At 34.9% G+C, this 21,602-nt stretch overlaps 2 protein-coding genes across 2 annotated transcripts; both read right to left on the reverse strand.

The window, feature by feature from the left end:
• Positions 1-5,977: 5,977 nt before the first annotated feature.
• Positions 5,978-9,966, reverse strand: LOC131842242 (ecdysone oxidase-like). Its single transcript, XM_059190787.1, has 3 exons — positions 9,849-9,966; positions 7,557-7,690; positions 5,978-7,477 (listed from the first exon to the last, which is right to left on the reverse strand). Exons 1-3 carry the CDS (start codon positions 9,964-9,966, stop codon positions 5,981-5,983), a joined length of 1,749 nt encoding a protein of 582 aa, XP_059046770.1. The 3' UTR covers positions 5,978-5,980.
• Positions 9,967-10,543: 577 nt separating this feature from the next.
• Positions 10,544-19,322, reverse strand: LOC131842253 (ecdysone oxidase-like). Its single transcript, XM_059190799.1, has 3 exons — positions 19,205-19,322; positions 12,819-12,952; positions 10,544-12,031 (listed from the first exon to the last, which is right to left on the reverse strand). The coding sequence occupies exons 1-3, from the start codon at positions 19,320-19,322 to the stop codon at positions 10,544-10,546; spliced, it is 1,740 nt and encodes a 579-aa protein (XP_059046782.1).
• Positions 19,323-21,602: the final 2,280 nt, after the last annotated feature.

A 21,602-nucleotide genomic window follows, 5' to 3' on the forward strand; every position in this document is an offset into this window, starting at 1 on the left:
TTAAAAATTCAATTTAATTTTTAAAGGAATTGCGTCCAAATTAGCATGGAGATATTAACAAAGTTATATTTTAATTGTCGAATACCTATGTATTTATACTCGTATCACCTGTGTAATATGTTTAAGATTCAGATTATAATTGCAGAAGTATAACAAGTGGCATATTGGACAAAAATAAAATTACAATGAGAATGAAGTATTATTAGGCAAAGTAGAATATCATTACATTACAGGACAATACATGTGCACCCGTGCGAAGCCGGGGCGAGTGGCTAGTATTTATATATTATTATATTAGACTATGAACTTCTTCTTTTACTTATACATAGGTATTTTACACTTTAAACCGAATCCATAGTAGGTAGAACCGGTATCATCATCTTCATTTCAGCCGGGAAGACGTCCACTGCAGGACAAAGGCCTCCCCCAAAGATCTCCACCACGATCGGCCTTGCGCTGCTCGCATCCAATGCCTTCCAGCGACCTTGACCAGATCGTCGGTCCACCTTGCTGGAGGCCTTCCCACGTTGCGTCTTCCGGTCGTCACTTGGGGACTTTACTGCCCCAACGGCCAATTTGATTTGACCATACCAGAACCGGTATGGTCAAATCAAAACCTATATCTTGTACTCAAAAATAAATATGATTATATCAAACTTCTAAAACATACATTTTATATAATTATTATATCACGGGGAGTGTTCTGAGGAATTGTTCGGATTAATACCAGCTGCTGAGTTTCACCACCGTACCACCCGCTAGAAACTGTAATACCATCCTGATCATCTGGATGCCTTTTTGCCTCGCATAACCACATTGTGGAATCACCTTCCAGCAATGTTATTTCCGAACCGATACGATATTGAAACCTTCAAGAAAAGAGCTTATTCCTTTTTAAAAGGCCGACAACCTACTTGCAATTTCCCTGGTGTTGTGGCTGCTCATGGGCGGCGGCAATCACTTACCATCAGGTGAGCCGCATGCTCATTTGTCCCCTGTGTTATAAAAAAAAAAAAATTTGGATTGGATTTAATCTTTATTTCAAGCGTATAGGATAAAAATATATTGTAGTCGTTATCTCACTAGATGGCGCTGAAGTCACTGAAATCTTTAACTGGGAAACGGTTGCCATAGACGATAAGAATATATCAATATTTTTTTTATATTATCCTAAGTTATAAGAAGAAATGATATTTTATATTGTTATAAATACATTTCAGGACAGACCATTGAACTTGGCACCCATTTAGATCTCACCTCTTTTGTCGTAGAAGTCAACAATCAAGGCATATATCATAATATTAAACTCGGCTATCATTTCACATTTATGTTTTTGATGGGATATCATTACTTTTTGTACATAAATTATACGAGGTACTTATTTATAACTAAATTAATACCAAATTATTTTTGATAAATTACTGTATTTTCATATGTTTACAGGGTATAATTGTCTTTTTTTTGTGTTACTTTCTATATTTTCTTGTAACTTTTAAATGTTCGAGTGCATTGCCAATTAGTATCAGTATTAAGTATCAGGAATTTTTGGGCAAATCGGGGCGGTATAACGTCCACAGATGGTTGTACTCTACAATAGTGCTCTCGTGACCTGGATCTAAATTGTTAAGACGTACTCCATCTAAGGTTTTAACTCTGGAGAGTCCAACGTAAGCCTGCCCTTTATTAAATATAGAGGAGCCTATGTTGAGAAGAGGACTGTCAAAACTAAGGCCTTGTGATTTGTGGATAGTAATAGCATATGTTAAGCAAATACGGAATTGTTCCCTGTCAACATATACATTATTTAATATCTGAAACTTGGTATTGACTCGTTATAGTTCGTAAAGACGATTATGTAACAAATTGACTGTTATCTATTGAATTCTCAAGAAAAACAATTTGTTACCAATGAGTTCTCATTCTCGAGTTAACTATACATTCCTACTTATAACTATACTAAAATTGTTATTGATTTTTGGTTTAAACTATTGTCTATACCATACGTATTTACTAAAATAATGTAATAATAATATAACCACAAATATATAAGTATAATTTAAGAAAACCATGAATTTCGTAGCATAAATCGCAACCTTATAGGTTAGATATCCAGAGACAACCGAACATTAAGACGGCGCTCGTGCTTATGAGGATTGAGGGCGGCTGCCATTCGCTCGGACAGGTTCGCGTCAACGTTTTATCGCACCGCTCCCACACGGCGCCCTATACCGAAATGCCTATTATTTAATAAATATTTATAAAAATAATAAATTTACACTATCGATGTGCGCTAAATATTGAAACAATAATTAATACCAAATCTCAGTTAATAACATAATAAATACGAAATTCAACTATACTCTTAGTTATAAGTACGAGTATATTTTAGACAGAATCTAAATTATAGCAACTAGTGTTTACCGCTCAATAATATTTGAAGTTTGCTAGTTATCGACACTGATGTGAAGGGGTTAGTGTAAATTGGTAATGATCGACGTTTTCATACAATATTACTTACCGTCCAGTACAAGATGAACTTACTTTTGCCAGGGATCAATGTTAATTGGTGGCTATCGGCGTTTTCATAGAATTTTAGTATTGGTCCAATATAAGTTGAAATAGAATCAATTAAAGTGAAAAATTATAATGAAATGATAACATGAAATTTACCATGTTCAGATTTTTTCCTTTATATTCACCTAATTACCTATCTATGCCAAATTTGAACTTCCTAGGTCATCTGGAAGTGGGTTATAATTTTGATCTATAGTTGATCACTGACAAAAATTACGATATTTGGACGTTAATATCTAAATAACCGTTTGAGATATGTTTATGAAATTTGGAACACATATTTATCTCGCAAGCCTCAATATAGCGGTCTAGCATACCGCTTTACGGCCGATGGTCGCGGGTTCGATTCCTCGCACGGCACAAACATTTGTATTCATGAGTATGATTGTTTGGCATATGGCTAAACTATGCACGACAAAAATCTGCAGATTCTGCCAAACTGAAGAGGAAACGCCACCACACGTCCTACGGGGTTGTAGCCCATTCATGCATAAACGAAATATCTCCTTTGGAAAGTTTACACTCTTTCCAGAGGAGATAAAAACCATCGCTCCTAAGAATATCCTTCAATTCTTGTCCCTGACGGGTCTGCCTAGACGTACGCGTACGTGTACTTTGAAAAGGGCGAGCACAATAGATCTATGTAGGTCGTAGTACTACAGGTGCTACAAACATCTGACAACAGCCAAAACAACCCAATAAAAATTGTTTGTATCGGTCTGGAATCTGGATGTTTTCTATGTATATATGTATGTATTTACAAAAAAAAATCTATGTATATGTATGTATCAGTTCTCTAGTACCCATAACACAAGCTTCAGTTAGCTTAACTTGGATCTAGATGGCGCTGTGTGCATTGTCCAAAAAAAAATTCGTTAATTTTAATTTATTCTTTTTCAATTTTCTTTTTTATTATGATTTATATGGTAACGCATATATTTATAGGCTGCCAGTTACAATTTACTTTTCATATTGAATTGAAACACAAAATAATACGTAGATTTGACATATCATAAGAGTCTGTAATAGACCAACAGGAATTAAGATATTTTGAATTTAGAATTTTTGTATTTTTATGAATTCATTAAGTAATGAAATTGACTTCCTCATAATAATATAACAAAGATTGAGTACGTAGCGGTTTCTATGTTGATTGTCGCATGCCTAATCGTTGTTAATGTGTATATAGTATATATTTACAACATCATTTATTTAAAATAGCAACACGCAAGTATCTAGCTCGTTCTTCTTGTGATAAGACAGCTTTCGGAATGAGTGGTAGATTAAAAAAAATGTGATGTCTATTCAAAAGTGAAAATTCTAAAAGTGTTTAAATGTTTATGGTTGGTTCTCTCCACACTTCATCATCATCAACTCTCTACCACTCTCCATTCGATCAGCTCAAACACAAGCATAATTTAAAAATAGACTAAGATCTCATTATCTCTCTTCATTGTGCATGTTTTTATGTTTTTTCTCATTTCTTCCAATATGTAGTATATATGTAGGTTTATATATTTATCCCTTATGTATGTATATTTAGTAGTATAGTGTCTTATGTGTGCCACCTACCGATCCTATGTACATAAGTCCTCTCATCTAGGTTGTATGTAAGAGATTGCTTTTAGCGATAACACCACCGTTTGTAATTACTTTACTATTTACTGTATTATCTTATTGTTTCATCTGTGTACACAATAAAGGGTTTTATTATTATTATTATTATTTGTATGTTTCGTTTCTCTTTTTTTTATTTTATTTTTCTCAGCTTTTGCTGGTTTTCTCCACACTTACGGGCCGAAACCAAGTGCAGTATGTGTGTGTTTGTGTGTGTGTGTGTGCGCGCGCGCATCTGTGCGTTATTATTATTATTATTATTATTAGTATCGTCTCACTCTCTCAGCTTTTGCTGGTTTTTTTTCCAGTTTTATTATTATAATTTTAGGTAATACATTCAAACACGCGGGCTCAGCCTAGCATGGATGAGTTATATGATGAAGAAAGAAATTTTCTTACTATACGGCATGTGTTGAGAATGACGGCTTTTTGTAATAGTTCTATTGTAGAGGAGTAGATTTGCAACGTGTCTAGGTGTTTGATAAGACTTCTTGGTTTAATTCCTGCGGATGAAAAAACTATTGGTACTGTATGGATGGTGCGTGCTTTCCATTTATTATTATTATTATCATCTCATACTTATCCCAAAGCATACTAAATAGAGCCTTAACACATACAAAAGTTTGTTTAAATAAATATTTTTTTATTCTATAACAATTTTGACACTTTAAGCCCCGCTAGTAGTACTATATTGCACACAATCTTACTATTTTAAGCACAATCCAATAGAATATGTTGTTTGCCGGCCGTCCGTGTTGCGACCACAAATCACACGGTGTTGCCAGCCTGCAAATTTCTAAATATAGCAATATTTTCACCGCGTCGCGTCACCCCTATAAATAACAATTGTGTTGCCAGTTTACAGATTTTTACTTCTGTGTAACTTTTACTGTTGACGGTATTGATCTATTTTTTTCTTTCTGTGTGACCTACTTGTTTAATGAAAATAGTTTTAATAAGGCTGGAGCTAAGGTTTAGGTTTCAGGCTAAGGTTTAATAATACATACTGATATTATAAAGAGATAATATTTGAATTTACTGTTCTCTGAAATAGTTTAACTAAAAATTTATTTGAACGATTTATAGTTACGATTGATATTTTTAAAATTGTTGTAAGTGTATTTACTTTCATATGCATTTAGTGAAAAGCTGTTAATTTGAAATTACAACCGATTACTTCAATCTTATTTATTTGTACAGATACCAGTATTCATATGCATGTAACTATATATATATACATGTAAATTTATATATTTTGTATTAGTTGGTACTTAATTAGTTAAAACCCATTTCTGTCTTTCTCGGTTATTTCTTGTTTATTTACGTGATACGTCGTATATAGACATATACGACAATTTTAGTTATATTTGTTTTATTTTGCTGAGTTATTTCCACTTGTGCAATAAAATAATTAAATAAGAGTGAAGAAAATAGATTGAACGTGGGTGGGGAACAGGAAGTTCATCAGAATATATTTAATTAATTGTTTATTGATGAACTCGGTGGTGTAGCAGTTTAGCACGTGGCTTTAGTTTCGATAGTCGCGGGTTCGTTTTAATAATTTCTAATTACAGTTTCACTTTTTCTTCTGTCAATACCAGCTTGCGTTATAAAAATGTCTTTACTACTACAATCCCAAATGAAGGAGCCTTATCGACGTTGCGATGAAGGCAATCTTTGCCATGTTCACATTACGATCAATATATTTTGAATCCAATGTGCCAGATACTATCTTACCACCGTCTACCTCTACTCTCATCACCGATAAACTTACGTTTGTATTAATTATTTAATTAACATGTATATTATCTGCCTTTATAAAATCTGCAACCTTTTCAGCGACCATAATGATAGGAGCATTGGTATTCCCGCTTGTAATAGTCGGCAGGACACTAGCATCTGCCACTCTTAATCTCTGTACACCAAAAACCCTAAGTCTCCCATCCACCACAGATCCCATCGAACACGTCCCCGCGTAGTGATAAACTGACATTGCCAAGCACAGAGCGTGACATTTCCAATACTCCTTACTATCAGGTTCGTATATGGAGCAACTTGACGGCACCAAAAAATTTGCTTTCACCTCCTTGAAGTAATTTGTAGTTCTTACTCGATTAAAATCTTTGATATACGCGGCTAGAGTTTCCAAGTCGGCAGGATTTGATAGATGACCAGTGTAAATAAGTGGATAATCATAAGGATTCACGCTTCGCAACAAAATACGACCTCTAGATTTTGGATGAAGTAAAACGATATGAGAAAACATAACCTCTCTTCCTTTTAATTGATTATAAAAAGACGCACATATTTCGTTTTTGAAGTTGTAAGTAAATGTGCAAAGCTGTAGAATTGAATCTGCGTCCGTAATAAAACTGAGCGTTTGGTAGTCTGGGTATGATTGTGATTCATTCATTGCAACGTAGCCAACAACTTTTGCTAATGGATAATCGTGAGGATTTTTAGGTAATCTATAACTTTCCTTTTTATCCATTGCATAGACTGTAATACCAGTTATGTGGTCTTGTAAATTTTCTCCCACTGGCAAATCTGATACAACGTTGATGCCTAAACTTTCTAAATGATTTTTAGGACCAATGCCTGACAACATGAGCAACTGTGCAGAATTTATAGTTCCAGCTGATACTATGATCTCTTTGTTTGCCATTATTATTATCTTTTTATCATTTTCTTTAATTGCTTCAATACTAATAGCATTATCGTATTTATCAAAATTTATTTTAGTAACCAGAGTATTTTTTAGGACATATAAATTAGGCCTAGTTTTAATTGGAGAGAGGAATGCTGTAGCTGTACTTTGTCGATAACCATCAGCCATCGTCAGCATTGGTTCACTATAGCCAAGGGTATAATCACCATTTGTGTCAAATACGATATTATGTCCAAGCTCACTAAACGCTTTTAAATACTTATGTGTTACGTTAGCGTACTGCCTTGTAACACTCAAGTAACCATTACGTCCATGAAATTGTGCATATGGTGTTTTAAAAATATTTGGATCTTCAAGTCTTTCACTTTTGATAAAATATGGAAGAACGTTCTCATATTTCCAAGTATCATCTTTAGTTATGTTTGCCCACGTATTATAATCATGAGGATTGCCTCGAACGTAATCCATATAGTTTATACTGCTACAGCCACCCAGCATTTTCCCTCTGGTTATATCAGCAACAGGTGGCACGTGACATTGTTGTGAATAGCCATCGTAAGCTGATGTATAATTCCAATCTTCCGCAGAATGTTTTAAATACGACATTAAGCCAGGAAGCTGAAATTAATAAAGATTTAAACAAATTATTTGCATAATCAGTTGCAGTAGTTGAAATTCTAATGATAATGTATATTACAACAGATTCCATTGGTGGATCACCACCAGCTTCTACGAGCAGGACTCTTGTTCTTGGATCTTCTGTGAGTCTGTTTGCGATCACACAACCCGCAGATCCTGCTCCCACCACTATGTAGTCGAATACGTCTCCATCTGGAATTAATTCCAATACAGTAGTAAGTATTAAATGTTGTTTTATATCTACAATTTATGAGCGTCAGTGGTCTAGTGATTTAGTACAACGCCTTACTTCCGATGATCGCGTGTTCCTCCTCGTCACCGTACGAATAGTTGTATTCATGAATATAATTGTTTATATTGATCTGGGTCTTGAGTATGTGCTTATAAAAAAATATTTAAGTATTTATATCAGTTGCTCTACTTTGCTACGGACTAAATAGAGCTGTGTCTGAATTGACCTGGATTATTCGTATTATTCCATGATTGCAAGATTTGAAGTATATTGATCGTTTTAAAGTATATTCAGTTTAAGCTGTTAATATCTTGCTTCGTCTGCTTGTTGTTCATCCCATGTGTAAAATATACTACAAAGACAGTATGTATATTTTATTGCCATTCATGATGACCGTTTTATGACTCCACACCCATTTAATTTAGATAGATAGATAAAATTTTTTATTCACGTTAAAGACACACACACACACAAGACACTGTAATAATAAGAACAAAAATAAAAACAGATATACACAATATTAGTCAAGTTAAACAAAATACAATACACAACAAATATACAGATAAAATAAAATGCAATACAGTTAACAAAAAACGGTATGTGTAACGTAGTGTGTGTGCATAGCCCATACGTAAAAAGGCAGCACCTCAGTGTATTGTTTGCAGCATCCAAGCAGCAAACCACTGATATTCAGGCACTGCCCAGAGACGCGAGGACGCAATTAATTTCACTGTCACATCTTATTCATCAAACAAACATAGCTTGCAGACTACTTTAGGCGTATTATTATCTGTGAGGACGACGACTGTTAGGCACAACGTCAACGAAACAAGGTCAATGCCTTGTTTGAATAATGTTTTGTGTTGTCAACAAAATTTTAATATATGCAAATGTTTAACTATTGTTTGATAGCATTATCAGTTATGTTTTCAAATAATTGTATAAAACTCCCATTTATGGGCCAACAGATCGTATGTCAAATTGTGTATTTTATGCTTTAAGATTTGTTATATTATTGAGATGCAATTTTAGGATCATTTCATTTATTGGAAATCATCCTGTAAATTCTCTGCATAATCTGCACCCTACGGCCAAAATACAATTTTAAATCTTTCTAGTGGGCTGTTGTAGGAACTGGTCTGCTCTTATCACTACGACTGATTTAATCTTATTGTGTTTTTATATTTGACCCTAATAAATTAGTGCTGGTTGGTAGTTTGTATTCACACGTTTCGATTTTTTTTTAGTGCAATGTGATTATCCGGTTTTAATGGAGAGAGAAATGACAACAAAACATGAGTGCATGGTTTAGTATTCAATAATGGTACAGACATTACAACCTTGATGGTATAATGGTTTACAGCTTCGTTTTCGGTTAGTTATGGGTTTGATTCCAAATTTCCATTTGTACGCATGAGAATGAATGTTTCGTCCTGCGTCATACTTGTTTATCTCTATTATTAAAGTTTAATAATAAAAGAATATATTGAACTATGTCCATATCATTCATTATTGCCTTGCCTGTAATACCGTCATTTGGGATCAGCACAGTGTGTTATCTTCCATTGATGATAGGCATCAATGGAAGATAACACACTCGATAACACACACGCCCATCATATCCGAGCATATTTTCCTTTTATACATGTCATCTTTCATATAATCTTTTTTTCAGTCGTCCTCTCCGTTCCATCCATCCATCTATCTACATTCATATTATATGAAGTATGTCCTTCAGTTGTCTAATATTTATTAGTTTAATTTGGATTTGGAATGCGTTGTATAAAATGAGCAAATTTATAAATATTGTTGCAAACTCTTTGCAGATTTTTATATATTTTTGTACCAATTTTTATATATATTCTTTACAGCTTGTAGTATTTATAGTTAGTATTTGTAGTTGTGATATTTATTATTATCACTTTTGTATTGTTAGAGTTCGTATCTTCAATACAAGTACCATTTTCTATTCATTGTTTAATTAATATCACATATACAGTATATTTATTCTAACGCCCACATTTTGGTCCTTCTACGACAAAAAACCAACCTAATATTATACAAATATTATTAAACATACTTCCACATTTGTAATATTTAAAAAGATATCCGACTAACCAGAGACTAGAGCTTGTTGTGGATACAGATATGAAGTCAGATGTAGAGTTGTGGCCAGGACTTGTAAAGCACTTTGGACCCTTTTTATACTATACAGCTCTGATGATAGAACGTCCATAATGTATATGTGTTCAGACGTTAATTCACAATAACAGTTGATTATAGAATACTTTTAGAAGCCTCCAAAAGTAACGCAATAGCTATAAACGTCAACCTGTATAAATATTTGTTAAAGAGCACCGTCGCATTTAATTAACCTTCTTTGTACGATAAAAAATATTTATTCACATTTACTCTGAAATTGTTTCATTATTAAAAAAATAACAATTCTTCAGACGGCATTTTTCCGTGTAACGAAATGACGCCAGTAATTAATATCGCTAAAGGTGATCTTATTTCAGTTGTTTATTACAAAAATGAACTTCAAATAGGTACATTTTAAATTGAATGTAATTTTGAAAGAAATAGCAATAAAATTCAAATATTTGTATCCAATTTTCTCCCATCAATGTATTGTTATAAAATTAAATATAATTAAACAGCATTACATGAGTTACTTGCTTGTCAGCCACTTGTTCAAACATGCAATACGAGCGCCCAGTCCGCGACTTTTTATCTAGGTATGAGGTAAGTAAATAAAAATACAATATAATAGCATTGTCTTATATGCTATATTCCTATCCAGATATACATATTTATTTATTATCTTCCTTTATAAAATCTGCAGCTTTTTCACCGACCATAATAATAGGAGCATTGGTATTACCACTAGTGATTGTAGGTAAAACACTACCATCTGCTACTCTTAGTTTGTGCACACCAAGCACTCTCAGCCTACTATCTACCACAGATCCCATAGAGCAAGTCCCAATATAATGATATATGGAATTTGCCATGCATAGAGCATGACATCTCCAATATTCCTTGCTACCTGGTTCGTAAGACGCACATCCTGTTGTAATTAAAAATTTTGCATTCACCTCCTTAAATAAACTCGTGGTTACTATACGATTATGGTGTTCTATATATGCAGCTAGGTTATCCAAGTCTGCGGGATCAGAAAAATGGCCCGTATAAATTAATGGGTAATCATAGGGATTTACGCTTCGCAACAAAATACGTCCCCGGGACTTTGGATGAAGCAAAACCGTTTCTACAAACATAACCTCTCTTCCTTTTGCATTTTCGTAGAAAGAGTTACAGATTTCATTTTTATAGGTATAGGAAAATCCACAGAAACTTAAGAGATCATCAGCGTCTGTTATAAAGTTGAATGTTTGATAGTCAGGATACGATTGTGATGTATTCGTCGCGACGTAGCCAACTACTGAGGGTGAGGGGTAATTGTGAGGATTTGTTGGTACTTTGGAACTTTTCTTCTTTCCCATTGCATACGCTAAATTACTAGTTATATGATCTTGCATATTTTCACCCACAGGCAAATCTGAAATAACCTTAATTCCTAAACTCTCTAAATGATTCTTAGGACCGATACCGGATAACATTAGCAACTGTGCAGTGTTTATAGTTCCAGCTGATACTATGATTTCTTTTCTTGCAGTAATCGTTACATGTTTCTTATTTTCTTGAATTGCTCGAATACTGATGGCATTATTATTTTCATCAAAGTTTACTTTAGTAACTAGAGTATTCTTTAGTACATATAAATTAGGTCTGGTCCTAATAGGAGTGAGGAATGCTGTAGCTGTGCTTTGTCGGTAACCATCAGCCATCGTTAACATTGGTTCAGTATAACCCAACGTATCATTCCCATTTGTATCAAAAACAATTTTATACCCAAGTTCACTAAAGGCTTTCAAATATCTATGTGTTACGTTGGCATATTGTCTCGTGACTCCCATGTAACCATCGTGTCCGTGAAATACTCCATATGGTGTTTTGAAAATATTTGGATCTTCAAGTCGTTCACTTTTGATGAAATATGGAAGAACGTTTTCATATTTCCAGGTGTCATCTTTAGTTATCTTTGCCCAAGTATTGAAATCGTGAGGGTCTCCTCGAACGTAATCCATGTAATTATTACTGCTGCAGCCACCCAGCATCTTACCTCTTGTTATATCAGCAACTGGAGGTATATGACATTGTTGTGAATATCCATCGTAGACTGACGTATAATTCCAATCTTCTGTGGAATGTTTTAAATATGCCATTAAGCCAGGAAGCTGAAATATTATAACTTGCATTAAAAAAATGTCGTTGAAAGCAGTAAGATCTAGTGGTTTACTGCCAGACTTACGAATATTCCAGACCATATACCTAGAAGGTTTCTTTTTTTTAAAATACGATAATGGAATGGTGCTTCTGCCTGTGCTAATGCTTTACGTTGGCGCGGCACCAGTGGACGATGATGAGATGAGCATGGAGTCAGGTCAGTTAACCCATCATGATAAATTTATCATGAGTTTTTACCATGGTTTCCAGGGAGAACGAAACTGACATGGAGGACAAATTGATTCTATTGTTAGCAATGTTTGGTACATTGCTAGCAATTGAATCATTAGACCACATTACTAACAATACCCATACCCCGAAGATTAAAAATTATAATTTGACAGTCAATCCGAGATCCAAAATCTCAGAGATGGATGTAGGTTCGCTTCCTCCTTTTTTTGGGGTAAGAAACTCCATCATAGAGATTGGCTTGTCTGAAGGTTTGGAGCGTATATTTTCAGATTCTTATAGCCGATAAGAAGTCGATCTATTTTTTTTTATTACGTATGTATTTACGACAGTTGTTTAGTACCCATAATACAGGCTTTAGCTAGCTTAATTTGGGTTTAGGCGCTGTGAATTGTCCTGAGATTATTATTATGTATCTGCGAGATGTATGTACATTAAGTGTTGCCCTCACTACGACAGTCCACAGTCAGTCAGTCAGTCAGGTTAGTGTTAAAAGTATTTTGTTTTAATTTTCACAATTGATTTCATCAAATACGAAGGAAACCTTACATGTGAAGCTATTGGTGGATCACCACCAGCTTCAACGAGCAGGACTCTTGTTCTGGGATCTTCTGTAAGTCTGTTTGCGATCACACAACCCGCAGATCCTGCTCCCACCACTATGTAGTCGAATACGTCTCCATCTGGAATGAAACAGTTATTTTCGGAATTAAAATCTACACCATTAATATCAGATTCATTATCTCTTTTATATTAATATATAATATTGTTTATTACATTGACAAATTATTACAAAATAAACCCCGCTGAACGTTGTTTAGCCATATAAATTAAGGTATCTATAAAAATGACGAATTTTTCATACAACTTTGCATCTACCCTTCAACCCCTTTTTCGCATTAGAAAAGTAGACTATGTACTTTCTCAAGATGAAGAACTTTAGACTATCTATGTACCAAATTTCATTTTTAAATTGGTTCAGTAGTTTTGGCGTGAAAGCGAGACAGACAGATTTACTGTCGTATTTATAATAGGTATTGTAAGGATTGTTAACTGACCCTGTATGAACTCTATCTTTTGTTTTATTATTGTACCTTGTTTATGTGCCCTTTAACGGCTATAAAAGTTTTATATATATATCTAGTAACAAACCTTGGCCTATGCATAAAATCTGTTGATTTCGCCAAACTGAAGAGAAAACGCCACCACACATCCTATGTGGTCATACTCATGCATAAACGAAATATCTCCATTGGAAAGTTTACATTCTTTCCTGAGGAGATAAAAAGCATCGCTCCTAAGAATATCCTTAAATTCTTGTCACTCACGGGTATAAGTCTAATTTTGAAAAGGCGAGCAATAGATCTATGTAGGTCGCAGTGCTACAGGTCCATATACCTGATAATAGTTCAAACAACCCAATAAAAAAATCTAGTTGATACGCCGTACCATATGTATCACGACAGATTTGTATACTAGCCATATTCAAATTAAAAAATCATTTATTAATGTAGGACATTTTAGCCGCTTATGAACGTCATTTTTTTACATTCTAATTTTAATTTTTTCCCTACCGTCCAGTTCGGTATATAGATCCAATTGAGAGGAACTGGCAAGAAACTCAATTAATTTTTTTTTAAAGCCAGTTTATATACAATGTATATTTATATAGGTGTCTATGTCTAACATTAAATGAAAATTCATTCAAGTAATCGTTTAGTGAGTAATAGGCTTTGCTCAGTAAATATGATTTAACAGATGTTTTGAATTTATTTAAGGGTTAGTTACAAAGTTACATATCCTTTGGTATCTTATTGTAAATTTTTATACCTATTCCCATAAAAGACCTATTAACTTTTTCTAAACGATACTTGGGGATAGCAAGTTTGTCTTTAAATCTAGTATTAATATTATGAATATTGCTGTTTTTTTTAAATAAGTCAAGATTTTTATGAACATATAGGATATTTGAATATATGAATTGAGAAGCAACGGTGAGAATATTTGCCTCTTTGAATTTCTCTCTTAACGACTCACAACTCTTCATATAGTAGAGTACATATATTTCCTTTTTGTATACTAGATGATCCAAATAGGAAAACCTTTCAAGTAATTATATATCCGATGAAATATAAAAGGAAAAATCAACATCTCAGACGGTTGGGATTCCGGGGCGGCTCATTCCCGGGAAAGATGCAGAAAGCGGTGCTCTTAGATTCTGCCCGCATTGTACGCCGGTTTCTCTCCCTGGAGCCCTGAACCCCGGCCGACTGTGCTTCTGCCGGGGGTATGTTGCCATCTCCTCTCCTTAAGAGGGGAGATGAGAATTTTTGGAAAAAAAAAAAATAATCAATACCGCATTATAATGTAGAGAAAGAAAGAAAGAAAGAAAAACATTTATTGTCAACCATTTTTACATATACATATATACATACATACATACACACTTAGAACAATTACAATAATAATAATAATTTATCTTATTTCTAAATATGGTTGACAACATGACTGACACTCAGCATATGCCGTGACAGCTAACTGTCACGGCGCTGGTATTCTGTGCCTGCCATTAGTGACAACACGTACAGCTCGATGTCAGTTTTTTGACCTTTGACATCTGTCAGATGTCATTATTGTTACTGACAGCAAAATTTTTACACGTGTTCGAGACCTGCCACGTACACAATTACAATTTTAAAATTAATATTAAGGAACAGAAAAATACTACAGTTACTAAAATATACTACAAGCACAACAAGAAAAAAACACAACACAGAGGGATTATTCTCCGCTACATCAAGCCACCATCCACCGCCGTGCCCATCGTGCAGATCCAAAAGGTAATTTAATTTAATTAGACAATTTTTGACTATTAATAAGATGTTCTCTAAGACATTTACTAAAACTATATTTTGTGGTTTTAGCACGTAATGGAGGCGGAATATTATTCCAGCAAGACCAACGGCGGACGGGCCTCCTCCCCCTCCCTAATCCACGTCTCATTTATTGCCACAATGTCTATAGAATATCGGCCCATGGCGGCTACAAATTCGTCCTGTCGAGTACACAAAGAACCTGCATTGAAAAGTCCCAACTTAATATGACGCGATTTGAACTCTATTTTAAGTTTTGTAGCAATCTATATATACATTGTCCGATATCTATATAATATGTTGCACAAATGCTATGACTTGTTATAAAATGCAGGTAAATATATACTAGATACATTAGACATAACAACCACATGATGTCAATCAACACAGCCGCACATCTACTCCACCAATTGACTAAAAAAATTAACATTATATAAGCCAACATTCCATAGTAATAATTCAGTACACTAAAATATATGTTTTCCCACCCATTCTTCATTATATTACTATACATATTACTACACATACAAAGAATTGTCCATGTACTATATTTCATGGTGGTTATTCCTAACTGTTCTTCTACTAACAAATATAAGAGCCAATATATATTTCTACATTCCATGTACATACACATATAAACATTTATAAAATGAATCAAATTACAAGACCAATGTACACATACTACTAGTGCAAACAATTTATAACTATAGCTTAAACCAAAAAAATAAAGAGAATTTGCTAAATAAATGTTATACTGATATATACTTATCATTATTATTTGTACACAAATACAGGGATCACAGCACCCATTGCCTAACACTATAAAATTTTTCCTACATTTGCTAATTCTTTGATTATAAATAATAAATATATTAAAATGAAACCTATATTTTATGTTTAGGACTAACCACTTCACTGCCAAAAACCTTAATAATGTCTGTTTCAAGTTTTATTCTATGCGCTATACCGTCCTGGCTCCTGCGTGCAAAAATCTTTCCATTTCTTGTCCATATATACCTCCAGCCCTTTTCACGACCGGCTTCTCGGGACTTGTAGAACAGATTTCTATTGTATCGAGTAAGTCTTTCATTTATATAGACTCTATGTGCCTCTCTCGATACTTCCAGGTCTAGTGTCGTAATTCCTCGCCTTACTCGAGCGCTTTGGAGCAGTCGGTCCCGCAATGAGCGTCGGGCGAACGTAACAACTAGAGGGCGCGGGCGGCCGGACGCCTGCTCGCCCCCCGCCGCGCGGCGCCCCCCCACTCGGGACACGGATACTATGTCGCGCTCCTCCAGCGGCACACCCAGCTTGGCTGCTACCACCGATGCTATGTGATACGGATTTTCTCCCTGTAACTCCGGTATGTTCACTATCTCAACATCGTTTGAGAGTAACTCCTGGTCTCGTTCATTTAACTGGGATTGTAACGAATGTACCACTTCCTCTAGCTCAGCTGTGCGGCCCACACCAGCCTCCGAAACCTTTTGCTCCACTACGTCTAGCCTTCGCTCCATGTTTTCTATTCGAGTGTTACAGGCGGCGACCGAAGCTCTGTATTCTGCCATTTCCTGACGAAGAACCTTCATTTCTTCTCGCACACATTTCAGCTCACTTCTAAAATCTTTAATTTCCAGTGCCAGCTCTATTTTAAACTCCTCCGTGGTATTCAACGCCGTGCAATCCATCGATTCATCATCCGCCACATTCTGCCTCTCACGCTTGTCCATGGTATATGTGCTGCTCATACCCTTTACAGGTGTTTCGGATGAGTTATCTCTAGGCATGTTCATTGAGCACCCAGGACAAATCCAGCCAGGTCTAAGTTTAGCTAAGTTTGGAAGCCCCAAACAAGCTGCGTGGTAAATATTTTTACATTTAGTGCATACAGCACCATCTGCCGGTGAGAGGAACTTTCCACAAGCACCACAATTTACAACCATTCTTCTGTGTCAAATAAAATAGATCGCTACTTATTGGTGTTAACGCGTGTCAACAGATGGCACTGTTATCGATCGATACTTGTTGATGTGAACGGGTGTCAAAAGATGGCGCTAATAACTATTTACTTAGTATTGTAATGCACTGAATTTTTCAAATATACCGTCACCAACGAACTTCCAGATCGCCACTATCACAACGACTACTCTGCAATTACTGTATATTATTATTAGATAACACTCAATATTAAGTACTGTATCACTGCTATTAAATTAAACAAATTTTCACAACAATTATAACTATATTTTTATTTTTAACAAATAATTTGACGTAACGACGTACTGTACACCAAGACGTCCGTGACGTCACTCTCAATAGAGGATAATGTAATACTATGTTACTGTAAATATTCCATTGTGATTAATATTAGACGACCATTAGAGAGTTCTGTGTTCAATTCTCGCGCAATACTAATATTTCTATTCACGCGTATCACTGTTTGTAATACAAACAGTCCAGATTTTTTTTATACTACGATGGTGACAATCATGCATACGGCCCATCTGATGGTAAATGGTTACCGTAGCCTATGAACGCCTGAAACATCAGGGGTGTCACGTGCGCGTTGCCGACCCTTAAGAAACCTTAATATACCCTTCTTGAAAAACCCCATGCCGACCCAACCCACCTCCCAGGCGGAGGTTTTCCCACGACACTACAGTCGTGGGAAACCCTCGGCAGGAAGTTCATCCACAATCTAAGTGTACGCGTGTGAAACTGCACTGTTCGAGACCACTTAGATTCCAACGTGTGGGGATGAATTCCCTGTCGATGGCGAGTGGTGCGGTGGTAAAAGGTGGCCGTCGGCATCATGTCGAACAATTCCTCAGAACACAGTCCGTTGTATAATCGGTAGAACCAGATGTAGATTATGTATGTAATAAAGAAAAATAATTTATTCGACATTTCATAATTGGAATGTTGAATAAATTATCTTTCTTTATGTTATTTTGTATATAATTATATAAAAGAAAATAACAATTGTATAACTTATAATTATGCAATTAATTATTGTAAATTGTAAAAGTGAAGATTACCTAAGGTAGACTTTATACAAAGTAGAATGTAACGGAATGTTGGCTAGTCACGAAACGGCAATCAGACATACTTCATGTTGCTGAGATGAGAATGCTCAGGTAGTCAGGCAGAGTTAGCCTCTTGGACAAAGTGCCAAATCACTATATCAGAGGCACATTCAGAATAAGACCTATACTGGATAAGCAAGTGGAAGCCCGACTAAGATGGTATGGCCATGTCATGAGGAGACCCGAAGATCAGTTGACGAGAAAAGTTCTCGACGTCAATTCAGGACCGAAAAACCGTGGGCGACCCCGATTAACATGGATAATAATAATAATAATAATCTCAGGACAATTCACACAGCGCCATCTAGACCCAAGTTAAGCTAGCTAAAGCTTGTGTTATGGGTACTAGATAACTGATACAAATACATAGATTTTTTTTTTTTGTAAATATAATTTTATAAATAATATGTATGATATTATATATAGAAAACACCCAGACCGATACAAACAATCATACTCATGAATACAAATGTTTGTGCCGTGCGAGGAATCGTACCCGCGACCATCGGTTGTAAAGCGGTGTACTAGACCGCTGGACCACCGAGGTCGTCAAATGGATGTCAGTAGTTACTAAGGACCTTAAGGATAACGGAAACATAGAGCCAGCAACAGTCCAAAATAGATACCACTGGAGAAGATAGATTAAGAGAGCCGACCCCAAATGAAAATGGGATAAGGCCAGAAGAAAAAGAAGACTATACAAAGTTCCTGCGGAAAAAAAATTGCGGATTTTTCAAAGCTAAAAAGCCTAGGAAGAGAAAACGCCACTACATTGTATGGTTACGCCATTATATGGTTGTAGCTCACTTATGCATAAACGAAATCTCCTTTGGAAGGATAACTTAATAGTAACTTTACAGTAAGATCATCGACATATCTCTTCTTATTTGCAAGGTGAAGTGGCAGCGGGCTGGACCTATCTGTCGTATTCCATTCTATTGTACATTCCAGTTAGGTAAAAAGAAACAATATTTACCAGATACGACGGCCTGTTCGGGATACAGGTACGAAGTTAGATGTAAGGTTGTAGTTATCACTGTTAATGCGGCCTGCGTACATTTTATATCACTAATCAGTGCGGACGTAGCGTCCATGTTGAGTGTATAGTGACAATTAAACTACTAAAGAATAAATTAATATGTTATCAAGAACATTACGAACCTGTATAAACAGATCATACAAATATTGTTATAGGTATAACAGTCCAGTTGACAATCTCACGCAAAAGTGTCGACCCAGAGCTATTAAAATTGTAGACACAGATATTATATTAATTATAATAATACATTATATAATATTAATAATAGAAATACAGACATATTAATTTATTCTTTGTAAAAAAAAAATCTTTTATTTTTTGGGAAAAATCCCAAAAAATAAAAGATTTTTTTATATAATGTATTATTAAATGTAATGTATTATTAATGTAATATTATATAATGTATTATTATAATTAATATAATATCTGTGTCTACAATTTTAATTTGGGTCGACACATGTGACGATGACAATCCCTCATTGAAAGTTTATCATATATAAACCTTCCTCTTGAATCACTTTATCTATTAAGAAACCGCTTCTAAATACACGCTTTATAATACATGTACACTCATGCGAAGCCGGGGCGAGTAGCTAGCTACATAGTACAAAACAAAGTCGCTGTCGCTGTCTGTCCGTCCCTATGTATCCTTAAATCTTTAAAACTATGCAACGGATATTGAAGCGGTTTTTTAGTAGTATTATTATTTATAATATTATATAATTGTATTTTATATGCATAATTAAAAAATATATTACCATTCTGCATTTCTTCTCAACTATAGTGCCCGCAATTTCATACTCCTCATTTAATTTGGATATCAAAGCTAGTATGCACTGTTTGTGTTGAGTGATGTGCAAATGGTCATACCATTTGCACATCACTCAACACAAACAGTGTTAATAGTCAATGTCTTCAATTTAAAAAAACAACCTAATTTTTAAACGCATTTAGTCCAAAGTAGTATAGAGTTATCGAGAAAGTTATATATCAACTGTTGAGTATGTATTTGTTCTCGTGTCACCTGTTATAATATATTTAAGATTCAGGTTATAATTGCAGAAAGCTTAGCAACAATCAGCGAGGCTGGGACATTACTAGGCAACGTAGAATGACAATGAATCTATACATATAAATAAAATTGGAGTGTCTGTTTGTAATACTGAAATAACCATTTTTTACTACATGCATATGAATATAAATACGGTACACACACCAAAAGAACAATTTTTATACTTTTTGTCTGTCTGTTCCGGCTAAACTCTGAAATTGCTGGACCGATTTTGACGGCACTTTTTTTAACAGGTAGCTGATCTAATAAGGAGTAACGGAGGTGGTTACTTTTAATATAGAAAAATTGTTGAGAAATTCTTTTGATATTAATGTATTTAAAGGTTTTTTCTATTCTATAATCAAAAACATAAAAAGAAAATTATATTATGTCACTTCACTCTCTACCATCTTACCATTAAATACATTTTTCCAGTCATAAATAGTTTTACTACATATTTCTACAATAAAAATTCTTTTATTTTAGAAATTTCCACGCGGATGAAGACGGGAGTACAGCTAGTTTATAAATAAATAGCCTTGGACACTTAACACAGCTGCTCGTACTCTTGTTTTCCTTACATTTATGTACGGTGCGTTACGTGGAGCATGCCTGAAATTGAAAAGAAGGTAGACGTTTAGAAATGTGGTGCTGGAAGAGAATGCTTCGAACTTCATGGACTGAATTTAGAACATATGTGTGGGGTCGGTAGGTGTACTGTATTGTATGATAATCATTTCACATCATTACCTCTTTTCATGACGACTGGCCGCTTACAGTCAAGAGAGACACGTTCCACAGTTCACCTATAAAATAATCTCAGGTCATCCTTCACTCGCCACATACTATAATTCTAATAATATTTTCTAATACTGATTTCTGTGATTTTTCTTAATATACATTTATTATTAGTTGAGGGTCTACTTTATTTACATTACTATTACTACCGACCGAATGTTGAGGTGGATGTGTAGTGTGACAAGAATGGATAAGATAAAGAATAAATACATTAGAGGAAGTATGAAAGTGGCACCGGTGTCAGAGAGGTTGAAGAGTAATCGTCTGTCATGGTATGGACATGTAATGCGTAGGAACGAGGATAATATTTTAAGAAAGATGTTACAAATGAATGTGGATGGTTATAAGGGCAGAGGAAGGCCAAAAAAGAGATGGATGGACTGTGTGAAAGATGATATGGTAAGAAAGGAAGTAAATAACGCGATGACTGCGAACAGGGATGAATGGAAGCGAAAAACATATTACGCCGACCCCAAATAAATGGGA

The sequence above is a fragment of the Achroia grisella genome, unplaced genomic scaffold (genome assembly GCF_030625045.1).
Source record: "Achroia grisella isolate CSIRO2021 unplaced genomic scaffold, CSIRO_AGI_Agris_v1 utg1080, whole genome shotgun sequence".
NCBI classification, from domain to species: Eukaryota; Metazoa; Arthropoda; class Insecta; order Lepidoptera; family Pyralidae; genus Achroia; species Achroia grisella.

What these genes read in the sequence shown, in the direction of transcription:
- LOC131842253 (XM_059190799.1), bottom strand. Translation starts at nt 19,322, where the DNA reads ATGGACGCTACGTCCGCACTGATTAGTGATATAAAATGTACGCAGGCC. An exon ending in CGAACAGGCCGTCGTATCTG is followed by an intron (nt 12,953 to 19,204) that starts GTAAATATTGTT and finishes GTTTCATTCCAG; the next exon opens with ATGGAGACGTATTCGACTAC. An exon ending in ATCCACCAATAGCTTCACAT is followed by an intron (nt 12,032 to 12,818) that starts GTAAGGTTTCCT and finishes ATAATATTTCAG; the next exon opens with CTTCCTGGCTTAATGGCATA.
- LOC131842242 (XM_059190787.1), bottom strand. Translation starts at nt 9,966, where the DNA reads ATGGACGTTCTATCATCAGAGCTGTATAGTATAAAAAGGGTCCAAAGT. An exon ending in ACAACAAGCTCTAGTCTCTG is followed by an intron (nt 7,691 to 9,848) that starts GTTAGTCGGATA and finishes AATTAATTCCAG; the next exon opens with ATGGAGACGTATTCGACTAC. An exon ending in ATCCACCAATGGAATCTGTT is followed by an intron (nt 7,478 to 7,556) that starts GTAATATACATT and finishes TATTAATTTCAG; the next exon opens with CTTCCTGGCTTAATGTCGTA.